The sequence below is a fragment of the Artemia sp. Qi Xiang Cuo genome, chromosome 20, assembly GCF_049724085.1.
Source record: "Artemia sp. Qi Xiang Cuo chromosome 20, ASM4972408v1, whole genome shotgun sequence".
In the NCBI taxonomy this organism is placed as follows: domain Eukaryota; kingdom Metazoa; phylum Arthropoda; class Branchiopoda; order Anostraca; family Artemiidae; genus Artemia; species Artemia sp. Qi Xiang Cuo.
The window spans coordinates 47,756,262-47,770,838 of NC_142813.1; the positions used below are offsets into that span (position 1 = coordinate 47,756,262).

At 31.6% G+C, this 14,577-nt stretch overlaps 1 protein-coding gene across 1 annotated transcript in view; it reads left to right on the forward strand.

Annotated features, from left to right (window-relative positions):
• The window catches only part of LOC148940298 (dynamin-like GTPase OPA1, mitochondrial), a 173,823-nt gene that overhangs the window by 126,375 nt on the left and 32,871 nt on the right, over positions 1–14,577 (forward strand). The window contains 3 exon segments of the mRNA XM_089106123.1: positions 4,375–4,469; positions 8,406–8,459; positions 8,461–8,535. Of these exon segments, the coding sequence (XP_088962249.1) occupies positions 4,375–4,469; positions 8,406–8,459; positions 8,461–8,535 (224 nt within the window).

Below are 14,577 nucleotides of genomic sequence, written 5' to 3' on the forward strand. Positions count from 1 at the left end.
AGGGGGGGGCTAGAGGCGGGAGTGACTCTGGAGAATATGTCCGTGGAGGATGTTCCTTTGGGGTAAGGGACATTTCTATGAAGGGGGTGCCGGATTTCCAAGCATTATTTAAAAAACGATCAGAAATTAAATATAAAAAAAACCAAGTTTTTTCAACTGAAATGTAAGAAGGAATATTAGAACTTAAAACGAACAGAAATTATAACGTATGTGAGGGGGTTCTCCCCCAAGTCAATACCTCTCTATTTATGCTACAGTTTTTTTTTTTAGTGCTTTCAAAAGAGCTCTCTCTTCTAATTAAACGGCCTTTGTGATTCAGGGGTTTGTGAATCAAATTTTTTTTTAACTTTTAACGTAAAGAGCGTGGTATTGACTAAGGGGAGAACCCCTCATATACGTAATAACATATACGTAATAAAAAAAAACAATAAAAAAACAAGCGATACGGCTCAATAGTAATCGAAACTTTTAAAAACGGAATTTTGATGTCAATAAATGTATCAAAAGAATGTGTTTATAATGCTGATTCTAAATATATAAATTTTATTAAGTTTAGTATTACTCATCAAAGGCTACAAGCCTGAGGAAATTTACTCGATTTTTTAAAGAGGGGAAACATCCCCTACAAGTGAAAGAATTTTAATGAAAATCACAACGTCAGATTCAGCGTATCAGAAAACCCTATTACATAGGTTTCAAGCTCATATCTGCAAAAATCTGCAACTTTGAACTTTTGCCAGAAGAAAAATATACGAATATAGAAGTTAGTTACGTAAGTTAATTTGTAAAGACATTCATTTAGCAAAAGAAAAGTAAAATTTTTATGCAAATAAAAGCTGCATTAACTAAAAAACGATCAGAAATTAAATAAAAAAAACAAGTTTTTTAAACTGAAAGTAAGGTGCGACATTGAAACTTAAAACGAACAGAAATTATTCCGTATATGAAGGGGCTGTCCCCTCCTCAACGCCTCGCTCTTTATTCCGTATATGAAATGGGCTGTCCCCTCCTCAACGCCTAGCTCTTTACGCTAAAGTTTTTTATTGTTTTAAAAAATAAAGTTGTGAGACAGAGTCAAACTTTAGCGTAAAGAGCGAGGCGTTGAGGAGGGGACAGCCCATTTCATATACGGAATAAAGAGCGAGGCGTTGAGGAGGGGACAGCCCCTTTCATATACGGAATAATTTCTGTTCGTTTTAAGTTTCAATGTCGCACCTTACTTTCAGTTTAAAAAACTTGTTTTTTTTATTTAATCTAGTGAAAAAACGAAAAAAAAATGAATACGGGATTGGACTTTTATAGTCTCTACCGGCGGTGCTGATCACCGTTTTATGGCCCTTCAGCCAGAAAGTACAGTGGGGGGATAAAAATGTTCTAGCATACCTGCTAGAAAATTTTAAATGCTTGGTGCTACCTGCTTCGATTGAAAATGTTGCCGATGCTTTAGGGACATTGAATAGAGAGCGCTTTGCTTAACAGATATTAAAAGAGTATATTTTTCTTTATTTATAAACTTTTTTTCTTTATTAAAGGGCCTTAAATCAGAGAGTATAAGGAGAAATTGTTCTCCATTTTTCGTATAAATTTTGAAAAGAAAATTTCGTTTCGAAAATGTCACGTTTGACTTTTTTTTAACGTAACGCTTCTAAAATTTAATCGCTTTGTTTTGTTGGCTCTTTTCAGTCGCTAATAATGAATTGTCACGACAGAAGCTCAGATATAATTTGAGATATTTAAAATCTTTTCTGAATTGTTAAAACTGACATTAATGTTATTTCTTTAACAAATATGTACACGCACGCAACTAAATAAACTAAGAAAGGCACAAATGGTCATGGACGATAAATCACAAAAATTTACATGGGGGGGGGGGAGGGGACCGATCCTCAGAGAAGAAGTAAATATTTTGAGATGCAGGAGGAATGTGTGTTGCGTTGCTGTGTCGGCCTCAGGCGGCTTGGTGGTGCGGTGAATTGTTAGTAGTAGTAATAACCAGAAAACGTGGGACGAAAATAATCAATTTGATATTTGATTGGCTTCAAATAGCTCCAAGGATGCATCTAGAGCTGTAGCAAAACAGGTTTGGGTACTTGTATGATATAGTCCCGACCACTCAAGTTGTTCATCCATTGACGCATTGTAGAACCGTTTTTTTGCGTTGGATTCTTTCAGCTTAGCGTGAGACAAGACAAAGAGAAGTGAAAGAATAGATGGGAATATATAATTTAGGCTATATATTTGCACATAAGGGGTGGGGGGGGGGGTAAAGTATTTGGACAGTTTGAAGTCAGAAAACAAAATTCTTACTTCATAATATGCTGTATAATTGTAGCTAACACATTTGCATACACACCCGCTTTAATTTATCCCCCCCCCCCCTAAAGTGCAAATATATAGCCCGAATTTGTTTCTGAAGTATTATATTTTTATCAAACTTGGGTATATATCATTAGGATTCAGCGTCAGAGAAACAGGCTCTACTTCGATGAAAAATATTAGAATAACATTAACGTTATTTCTTTAACAAATATGTACACGCACGCAACTAAATAAACTAAGAAAAGAACAAATGGTCATGGACGATAAATAAAAAAAATGTACGTGGGGGGGGCAAGGAAAATTTGGGTTTTATGAAGATACAAATGAAGGTATTTTCCAAAACCTACGAGTTGATATTCTTTTTTCGATTTTTGAATGAAGGTATCAAAAAAGGTCATTTTTTCCAAATCAGGGGGGCAATTGCCGCCTAAATTACAGCCCCTGAGTAAATGTTGGTGTGATTCAAAGACAAAGGGTATATATAATATTCTTATGGTTATAATATTGTAATATTTAAGATATTGTGATATGTCAAGTAATAGTTAGAAGGAACAATTTGTCATGCCTTAAATAGGAAATAAATCTAAGGAAAACTGCAGTGTGAGGTTGAATAATACCTCTTCTTTTTGGCATGTAACATATTAAATATGTTATACATATTATAAATATGTATAACATATTATATTTAATATAACATATTAAATATGTATTACATATTATAAATATGTATAACATATTATATTTAATATAACATTAAATATGTATAACATATTATATTTAATATAACATATTAAATATGTAAAAGACAGTCTTTGAGTTAAGCCCCGTTTTGGTTCGTTTAGTGGTTTACCTTAATGGGCGTATAACGGTAATCAAGATTCTTAATTGGGGGTATAACCTATATAAGATAAATAGTGCTGATAACGATAAACTAGAAGAACGTTCTACTATTCATATTCATCTTAGTATTGAAACGGTACCATGTTAAAGATTTATAATATGTATTGATTCGGAAGGAGAGGTGGGCGTGACCTCTTCTAATCAACTTATATCTATTAATAATTAATCTAGCTAAGGAGAGGGAGGTGTGGTCTCTCCTGTTCGACGTAATTATAAATTAAGGTAAGACGAAAACTGCTCTTCGCATTTTGTGCTAGGGTGTAGATAATGACTCCTATTGCATCGATTAAGATGGGGGTTAGAAATGAAGATGATTTTTTTACCAATCAAAAATCTAAAACACGCATATACACTAACAGTAATAAGCCGAATCACCAAAAATAAAGTCGCAATATAGAGTGAATAATCGCTTTCGAAACAGGATTTTGTTAATACTGTATTTTAGACATAAGTAATTGAGCTTAGGATTTAGGCTCAGAGATTGTCGGGATTTGATAATGGATCTGAATCCTGGATTTTATTTGCTTAGCTTTTTAATATAAGAATTATTTATTTATTTATTATTATTAATTATTTATTTGCTTGGCAACTACTTTCTCTAAAATATCTGAAAGTTTTGCTAGAAAGCCACTGTCTATCCTAAACAAAAGAATGTTCACTCCGAAAGAGTTACGATACAAATCGGAAAATTATTTTATCGTCTGTCTACTATGTATCTGAATTGGGGAATTTTGTTGTTGTAACTTTTTTTTTTAATTGAAGGGGTAGTTGACACTTTATTCATTCATGTTTTACCCACAAAAGTTAAAAATAACAGTCCAGAGTTCAAGCAATAGTCAAAACAGAGGAAAAAACCAATAGACAAACATAAGAAAAACAGAAAACAACATAACAATGACTGCACAAGCTCTACTATGAAGCAGTACAGGCTGTATGTTTTAAAAATATCTTTTTGGGAGAAATAGGGGTCAATTTGAATTGAGAGGGGGCTTTTTGCTTGGCCTTTTTACTCGTTAAAAAGTCAAAAGCTAGATTTTTAAAATTTTTCTATTTTGGAAGGAAGGGGGCTCAAACCTGGATTCCCCCCTCTTTTTCTTGGCTCGTCTCTAATTCAGAGTTGTTTTTTCTGTGTTTAATGTTTTGTTTTATTTTCAGATTTAGTCTCTCAAATGGATCCTCAGGGGAAGCGGACAATATTTGTTCTGACCAAGGTTGACCTAGCTGAAAAAAACTTGGCCAACCCAGATCGAGTGGGTATTTTTCCTTTTAATTAGCAGAGGGGTCGCTCACTTTCTGTTGCTAAGTGTATATTTTGAAGCGCCACTTATCCAACACTCAGTGCCTTCTCGGTGTAGGAAATTTTGAGGGTGGACACCCCCTCGTTTTATTATCAGCATTAAACTGTTATTAAATGAACGTTTGATAACCTACAGCATATTTTTAAGCAAACTTTTTGTAATGTCAGTTTTGTGTATGTCAATTATGATAAAAATTTGGATTATGGTAAGCAAGGCCGTATCCAGGATTATTTTTTCAGAGGAGGTTTATCGAAGATTTTTTTTTCGGGGGGGGGGGGGGTACCAAAAAACTAAAAAAAACGCATAAAAAATTGCCTATATTCACTTTTGTTACGTTTTTACGAGTTGGAAAAAAAAAATTCCGAGGGGGGGGGGTGGTGAGACTTGGGAGCCCTAACAAAGTTTCATATTGGGTGGGAACACCCCTTAGCTCCTTTTAAAATATTACTAATCAGACCCCTCCTTGACGCCTTTGCCGAGTATTTAGTTAATTAATATTTTATTCATTTAATGATATTATACTTGTTTTATTTAATTAATAACACAAAAATTTAGGGCTAAACTAATTTGCTCAAAATAGGCTAGTCAAAAAAAAAAAAAGTGAACAGATACATCTTTTGCTCCATTTCTACACAGGTGGCTCTTTTTTTATTTTCGATCCAATGTATAGTAAAATTAAAAAACAAGAGATTGAAAATGCAACTAATATTTCTATTCAGTTTTTATAATTTGCCTTAATGATTTTATTGGGTAGTTGATGGCATTAATTTTTTTCTCAGGGACAAACTTGAGTTAATTTATCAGCTCCCAGTACTGCTTGGTCACAAGCAGCTCTACTGAAAAAAAATATTATTAGTATTTTCTACAAGTACCTTTATTTTATGGAATTAGGTCGTAAAAAACATCGTTAAATCTTAATGATTTTTTGGTTATCACACCCATAATTCAAGGGCAGTAATTCATCCTCTGCATTTCTTGTTTTCAAATTAATAAAGTTTTATCGAGGAAGTTGTTTTCAATGAAAGCCAATGAAATCCAGTTTAATCCAGTTGAATGCTCTGGGGATTAGCCCACAAAAATTTTGTACGCAGGTGTTGTGCAGGGACCGGTATATTTCTTCCAAATATGTTGAAATATTCAATTATCAGGTCTTTCTGTGGCAGGGTAGGTACCAGGAAACCAAGCGTCGCTCGGTGAAAAGACGGGCAGTGTTTTAATCTCTCTTTCGCAAAGCAATTTTTACTTCCTTTTATTATATTTGACAAGTTTTTTTGCACATTTATACCGACAAATTATTCTGTATATGACAGTCAAATTAAAAAATTATTTATAACTGACACTCATCTTCAGCAAAATTTATTTTAACTGTTCCAAGTGTTTGTGATGACTTTTATATGAATTTTTTTTTTCGAAACAAAAACCGAATTTTCACAAAGTGGTAACTTATCTAGATCGTTTACACTCACTGTAAAATAGTAGTGCCAATATTCTGAAAACTATAGTACTGTAGAAAAAAGCTTACAGATCTTTTTTTCTTAAAATTTTAGCAAATAAAATAATTCTATAAGAGTTTTTTTCTTAAAATTGGTATGTTTCTTCTTAATATTGTAAAGTCTTTAACTGTTAAGTTTTCAAGTGGCAGGGTAAGTTTCAAGTTCGATAATTCCACATTTAGAGCTACAAAATTTTACACGTTGGGGCTGGAGGGCTATTTAAGTCATATTTCTTAAAGTTGATGTATTTCTTCGGCACATTGTAAAACCTTGAAACATCGACTTTTCCAGTCGCAGGGTTAATGTTCAAAATTTTCAATAATTATTCAAATTTTTAATAATTATTTTCAAATTATTCAATACTTAATGTTCAATAATTAAAAATTTAAATAGAATTCATATAATAAAATGCATATAATAACAAAATTCCCCGTTGAAAAATCATAATTTAAAAGCGTAAATTCGTCTTCTGCATTTCTGGTTCAGATTATTAAACTATTTTGCCGGGATTTTAGCCGGCGAAATGTAGTATATTCAAGGGCCAAAACTCATAGGGCACAACTCACAGACAGTAATGCATTATGTGATTTTTTTTCCAGATTGTAAAATATTTTCTAGGAATTTTAGCCAGTGCAAGCTTTGGACTATTCAAGGGCCATAATTCAAAGGACATAACTCATAGATAGCAATCCATTATTTGTTGTTTTTTTTTAGTTTCCATATTAATGAAATATTTTTTTGGGTGTTTTAGCCGGTGAATTCAAGGGCCATAATCCATAGGGAATAACTCCCAGACAGTAATTTATCATAAGCGCTTTCGTTCCAAAACTTATCAAATATTTTCCAGGATTTTAGCCAGTGAAAGTTGTGGGTTGTTCAAGGGCCATAGCTCTAAAAACATAACTGAAAGGCAATAATTCACCTTTTTTTTATTTCAACTTTTTCCTGCAGTTTTATCCGTTGAAAGCTGTGGCCTATTCAAAGGCCATAATTCATAGGGCATAGCTGGAAACAAAAACCAGGGCGTTTTTGTTTCCAGATTTATAATCTATTTTCTGGGAATTTTATTCAGTGGAAAGTTTTGGGCTATTCAAAAGTTATAAGCTCTGGGCTATTACAGGGTTATTATTCAGAGTGTGACTCAAAAGCAGTAATTCAAAATTTACATTTTAGTTTCCAGATTCATATGGTGTTGCCTATTAGTCTGCTCCGGGTGAAATCTTTGGGCTATTAGAGGCATAAAATTATCATATTTATTCTTTTTAGATAAATGAAATTTCATCGGGTAATTTGTATCAGATGGAAGCTCTGTTTATTCTTCATTTATTAATCTTATAATAATCGTTCGTTGACATGCTTTAATCGAATCATCAGCACTATATGTTTATATATACTTCACTATATGAAGTTTACGGATTCTACACAATGAAGTTGATATTTTAAGGCCTCCTCTAGCGTTAATAAACAAAAATTTTTATTGAAAACTGGTTGCTAAACTTGCATCTTTTCCTTCAGATGGTTACCTTTGTCCTATAGCCCTTCACTTTTTTCTAGTTTTAAAGGGAAGGCCTTCCCTAGAGAATTACCTTCCTAGTTTCCTCCCTCACAGATTTTGATAAATCCCGTCTTTTGATATTTTTATTGGAAAATACCTTTTTTGGTATTTTTGCTGGCAAAAATCGAAAGACATAGAATAAGACAAAAAATCAATTTTTTTTTTGTCAAAATTTTATGTTTATTGGTTACAAATAACTTTATTTAGTATAAAAAATTCGTTAAATTTTTAAAATGTCAACTTTTTTATTTGAAGGGCACGCCCCTAGTTCAAGGGCAGTAATTATTCATTAGCACTTATTTTTTATTTTCAGATCAATAAAACATTACCGGTAATTATAAAATAAAAATGAAAAATGATAAAAGAAAATAAAAATAATAAAAAAAACAAAAATAAAAATGAATATTTATTATTCAATAAAAATGAATATTTATTATTCAATAAAAATAAAATAATAAAATAAATAAAAATCAATAATATAGATATAAATAAATAATATAAAAAATAAATAAAATAAAATAATAAGGATATACAATAAAAAATAAATCATTGTATTTTTAGATCAATAAAATTTTATCGGTAATTAGAAATTAAAAAATTAAAATGTAAAATGGTAAAATAAAATAAAAAATAATAAAAAATATATTAAAAAAATAATAAACAAAAACAAGATAAAAAATAAAAATAATAAAAGAATATTTAATATTCAATAAAAATAAAATAATAAAATAAGTAAATATAAATAAAAATAAATAATATAAATATAAATAAACAATATGAAATAAAAATAAATAAAATAAAATAATAATGATATACAATAACAAATTATTTTATTTTTAGATCAATAAAATATTATCCGGGAAGCTGTTTCCGATGAAAGCTCTGGGGTATTTCTGCTGTCGTGACAGGTAGAGGAAACACTGAAGACACTATAGAAAATATAAAAGATTACGAGGAAGAGTTTTTAGGAGTTCCAAGATTTTCAAGTAAGTTGATTCAACGTTTTTGACGGTTAAACACCACAGAAAACTGATGATGGTAAGCTCAGACATGCTGGCAAAATGATTTCGCAGCCCGTATCAAATGCTCACTTTGGTAGGCTTCACTGGTAGACTGGCAAAGGAAATACACAAGACATTAAAGATTATGTGGAGTAATTTTTCAGGAGTATCAAGGTTTTCCAGCAAGATGAGTCATGATTTTCTATGGCTCAACACTATAGAAAATTGGTGATATTAATCTCAAACATGCCGAATCAAAGGCTAGGCTGAAGTCACATCCACCCAGTCAAGAAACATCACTTCTATTTGGGGATCTGTATTTCGCAGTAATTGACAATGTTGTTTTAAAATTAGACAGGTTTGGCGATACATTGGGACAACCCAATACCTTAATGTATAAAATAAAAACGTATCTAAGTTACTGGGATATGGGGTTAAAATTTCAGTCAAGTGTTAAAATTTGTTTTCCTAAAATAGGCAAGACTGCTTCCACATATTATTGAGTGAATTTATGATATGTTAAACCAACGGAGATATAGACCTGTTCAATTTAGCTTTAAAATCCATTTTGAGAAGTCAAGATCTTGGAAACTTAACATGATCTTCTACCGTTTTAAGTAAGTTTCAATCGTTCCGACTAGTAAGATAAATAAATAGTTGTCAATAACGTTGGTGCCTCACAAGGCCGTTTCCAGGGGGGGGGGTCTTCTGATGAACCTGTTATAAAAAATTTGTGTCGATCGCAGAAAAAGAACATATCGTTGACTTACGTTACAGCTCAGACATCCGTTCTTAATTTCAAATAATGTCAATAAAGCTATTGATATGATTGTATTTTTAGTGGCCGCATAAGTTCAGAAATTGAGGAGTACTTAATACTTAAAAAAAATCTAAATTCTAATCATATAGTAACAAACTATGAAATAAATATATGATATTTTATAAATATATAAAATAAAATATTGGTTCACCAATATTTTAGAGACAATCTTCTTCAAATGGATAAACGATACGTATCTCGTAACGCTTGAAACAACATAAATCTGTGAATATGTAATGTAATTAATAATTCTTGTAAATATGTAACTATTATATTATAAATAATTTAATTAAATCAAAATAAAATATGTGCATCTAGGTTGATAAAAGGGCGTATCTGCAATATCTCAGTACTGGGTAAGGGTATTAAGCTGAAACTTATAATGTACAATATATAATATGCTAATATGGGAAAAAAAGATGACATTGTTGTTTGAGCGTTGCTCCTCAGACACTGATTTTTATTTCAAATAGTGGAACCACCCAGTGATAGTTAATACATTGAAATGTAATCGTAGCAACATAAAATAACAAAACTCAAGACGACAGATGCGATAAAATCACATAAGAAATAAAATAATTAAATACAAAAAGAAAGAAAGTATCAAGGTGTACAAATACTTTTGCACCTTAATGGGATTATATTGAGAGAGATGGACACAATATTTTGAAAATGTGCTAAACCGGGATAGAGTTACAGTGGAAATATATAGAAAAGAATGAACAAGTTTGAATGAAAGGAAAGGTGATAAGAGTGAGTGTGGTAATTATAGAGGCATAATTTATAGATTATAGATTCGTCTTTGTAGGAAGCAAAAGTATGATGATACTTTTAAGACATAGAATTGTTCTAGGAACAGTTTTGAGCGAAGAACAGTGCGGTTTAGGAAGGGTAGAGAATGAGTCAACCAAATATTACTTTTAGATAAATAATTGAGAAGTGCCTGAGTTATTAAACCTTTTTAGTCCTCAGTTTTATATATTATGAGCAAGCGTTGGATTGAACTGATAGAAAAGCTGTAGTGAAGGTGGCATCCTTCTATGGCATACCAGATAAATACATTAGATGGTTTCGCTCTCAATCAGGAGTTAAACAAGAATGCATCATATCCCCCATTTTGTTGAACTTCGTCATAAGGAGCACAGCAAAGGCAATGAGAGAACACGGAATCAATTGAAGAAGTAAAACTCTCCTAGACTTAGATTATGCTGATGACATAAGCATCTTAGAAGAAAATGTTTGGAAAAAGAATGAATTTTCAGAGGTTCTGTTGTGAAGTGTTATTCTTATGGTATTAGGGGGTTGTAGCCGTAGATGCGTTTGTTCTCCCTTTATAGTGGAGATAAACTCTGGCCCTAAGGTAATTAAACTTTGGTAGCGTGCCTTAGGCTATGACCAAACTAATGAGGCGTACCGACTGGGGATGTTCGAGAGGCTAAAAATAGATCGTAGAGAGTTCGTCTAAAATGCAATACTTTTATTCATTTACCATATAAGATAATCGGATATATTTTCTCTCCTGGGACTGGCTGTCCCAAGTAGACCACAAGTCTCAATAAAACAACAATAATATATAAATAGATACTTAGACACTTACAATGATAAGACAAAGTCCCAAAGTATATCAACCACACCGTCCCACGTAAATGCTAGAAAGTGGTAATTTGTCAACTTCCGATTAAACAGAGATCAGCAGGATATGTTCCTTATCTTAATAAGAAAGTGGTATTTCAAAACTTCACATTTGCGTCTTGTATATTTTTAATAAACTGATAATTAACGAAATTAGAAAGATTTGCCACAATACTCTCCATTTAAAGAAGAATTGTCCCAATTCTCAATATTTTACTTTTAAAACAACTTAATTATGCTGCCATGTTTGGGTCATTGTGTGCATATACCCTCAATAGGTTTCCTTAGGGTCATGTTTCTGGTCCAATATAGGCCATGTTCTTTTTTGTTGAAGGATTTCAATTTAAATTCATCCTTGTTTCTCTTTTTCTCTGTCTCTAGGACTGACAATTTCTCTTTTAACCTATTCATATGCATCTTCTGTTTTACTTGACCCCAAGTGGCGTAAACATAATATTAGTGGTTTTGCTTAAATTAGATTTATATTAGAAAAGTTCTACGAATTTTTTTGAGTTTAAATTTAATTCCAATTAAAAATTTAATTTCTCTGTGTGATGTGGTTGATATACCGTTTATTTTTTTTTTGTTTTAGAAATGCCTTGGTTAAATTACATATAAGAATTTGTTTTGTAACCACAGATTTCTTTAAACACAGCACTTTACATTTTCTTCACATTTTACATTAACTTAATGAATGTTTAGGCTATAAGCCATTTGCTTATACATCTTAAGCATTGAAAATTACTGATTTAGCTTCACTTTCAGTCAATAAATTAGCAGTAAATTCTCACTTTTTATTGGATTCTGCTGACCGTGATTTTGGACAAGGTAAATGTATCGGTCCTTGATAGAAAGATCATCTTGGGAGTTACTAGCTACAAGCTTTTGCAGAGCATCCGCAATTTGTTTATTTTAATATAATAGATGAACAAAAACTGGCTGAGGTGGCAGCCAACTTTGGTTGATTTCGGCAAAGATTTACCAAAAATAGGTTGAAAAAAATTAGGGCTGTGATATAAAGAAAAAAAATTGATATCAGTATAAAATATATAGCATTAACGTTTGTATGCATAAGGGAAAAAATCACACACTAATAAATACAAATAATTTTTTTTTTGTTAAGTAAGAGGCTAATTATTTTCTTACTCGTTTTTTCAATACAATGTGCCGCTAAAATAGAAACATTCCGTTTCTGGTTGGATTTTAATTGTATTTATATTCTTTACATATTAAAATAAGTATTAATTATTAAACACTCAAAATACCATATTAAACACTCATATTAGTAAAGCATTGATACAGAATATTTTTTTTTTCTTTTTTTTTACAACACCGCTGATTTATACATTGACCAGAAGTCACAAAACTTGAAAAGAACAACTACCCCATAAGCATTGGTTAAAATTTTTTTAAAGTTGGTTTAAGACAATGTGTAGTAATATAACCACACAAGAAGCATTTTTTTTTCAAGTATATTTCTCACAAAGCAAAACTAGAAATTGGTATACTCTCTTTTTCTAAAACAGAACACTCAAAATACCAATTTAATATATTTATATATAGTTTATACTGACATAAGTCAAGAGAGGATATTGTAAGAAAAGATTTAAGGAAACTGGGGACTTCTTGGGAGGGTATAAAGAGGGACGCTTTGATTAGATTTGGATGGTGGAGGAGCATGTGTAGATGTGTTGGTCCCAGTCGGCTTAGTGCTGCAGTGAGTTGTTAGTAGTAGTAGTAGTAGTAACGGTAGCTGCTTCTTTGTTCTTTTTGCTAGTCTGTTTGTTAGTTTCTTTTTTCTGTTTGTTTATAATAGTAACGCTTAAAACACTATAAATATGTAAAAATGTATTTCTTGCAAATATATAATTGTTATATTATGAACGTTGTAATTAAATAAAAAGAAACTATTTTATCCAGGTTGTCAAAAGGGCGTATCTACAATATCATATGATTGGGTAAGGGTTTTAAGTTGAAATTTATAATATGCAATATATAATGTACAAATATGGAAAAAAATTGATTTCTTTTTTTTGCGCTGCATTTGGAACACCGAAAAAATGAATGAACATAAACAAGAAGTTTTTATCACCCGAAGATTTGCAGATATCTAGTGAACTGTATCCTATCGTTACATTAATATCAAGGCCGTATCCAGGGAGGGGGGGGGGTTAGGAGGTTTGAACTCCTCCTCTCCTGAAATGTTTGTTCGGCTCGTAAAAAACGTAACAAAAATGCATATAAACATATTTTTAATGTGTTTTTAAAGTCTTTATATGTAAACCCCCTCCCCCCAAAAATCCTTTTGCCCCCCCCCCAAAAAAAAAAATCGTGTACATGGCCCTGATTAAGATATAAATGAATAAAATAGAAGCATATAAAGTAACAAAGATTTTCACTAATTTCAGAATTAGATATTAATGAATTTGATCATGCTCACAATTATTGACGTCTCTATATTTAAAAGAGTAAGTTGGACCAAGTGCTATTTGCAAGAGATTCGCTATTAAATAGTTACAGGAAATGATCTATGTCAAAAACACGGTATGTGATAAATTCGCGAGATCTTTCAAATCTAATAGTAAGAATGCAAATTAATATTATAAAAACTGGTTTTTTACTACTGCTACAACTAAATAGCCGTTGAAGCGTTAAGCAACCAAATGACGACACACTGACAAACACTGTCCGTCCCACAAGAACACACAAAATATTTTAAGCCCTTTCTTTAATCACATGCAATGCATGAAAACATTTTGGCTATTATATTTTTCTAAATATTTGGCTCTTATAATTAAGTAAAATTATTATTTTATATATTCAACTATTATAATTATGTTATATATTAATTATTATATAATTAATTATCTTATAATTATAATTGATTGCAAATTATTATTTTAATTAAAACATTTTGCTATTATAATTAAATAAGAATGAGACGTGGAGTGACAACTTACATCAACTCTTCGAAGAAAATTTTTCTCGTTTTTTTTTTTTTCGTGTGCTATTTATCACATCGCCTCCTGTCAAGTAACTACTACCTCTAACAGCTCTTTGTGGTACCAATCCGCCTGATGCCAACTCACCCTTGCACTCTCCTTTTCCATCCTAATTTCTTCAAAGTTTCACTCTTTATTCCCTCCTATGAAGCTCTAATTTCCTTTAAATCCTTCTTATGATCTCTTCCAAAACCATTTGGGGGTGAATTCTTGGGAGGGTATAAAGAGGGAGGCTTTGATTAGATTTGGATGGTGGAGGAGCATGTGTAGATGTGTTGGCCCCTGGCGGCTTAGTGCTGCAGTGAGTTGTTGTAGCAGTAGTAGTAGTAGTAGTAGTAGTAACAGCAGCTGTTTCTTTTTTCTTTTTGTTAGTTTTATTTTTTCTGTTTCTTTGTATCTTTTGAGGCCTGTAGAATTGCTTGACGTCGCTTTGTTAAACTTTCTGTTACAGAAGTATGCGTGCCGCGAAGTTTTTGACCGTTTTTTTTATTATTTCCCTGGCATGTAAGGGGATTTTGAAGGTTACTTTGACCGGAGGAATATGATCACTATTCGGC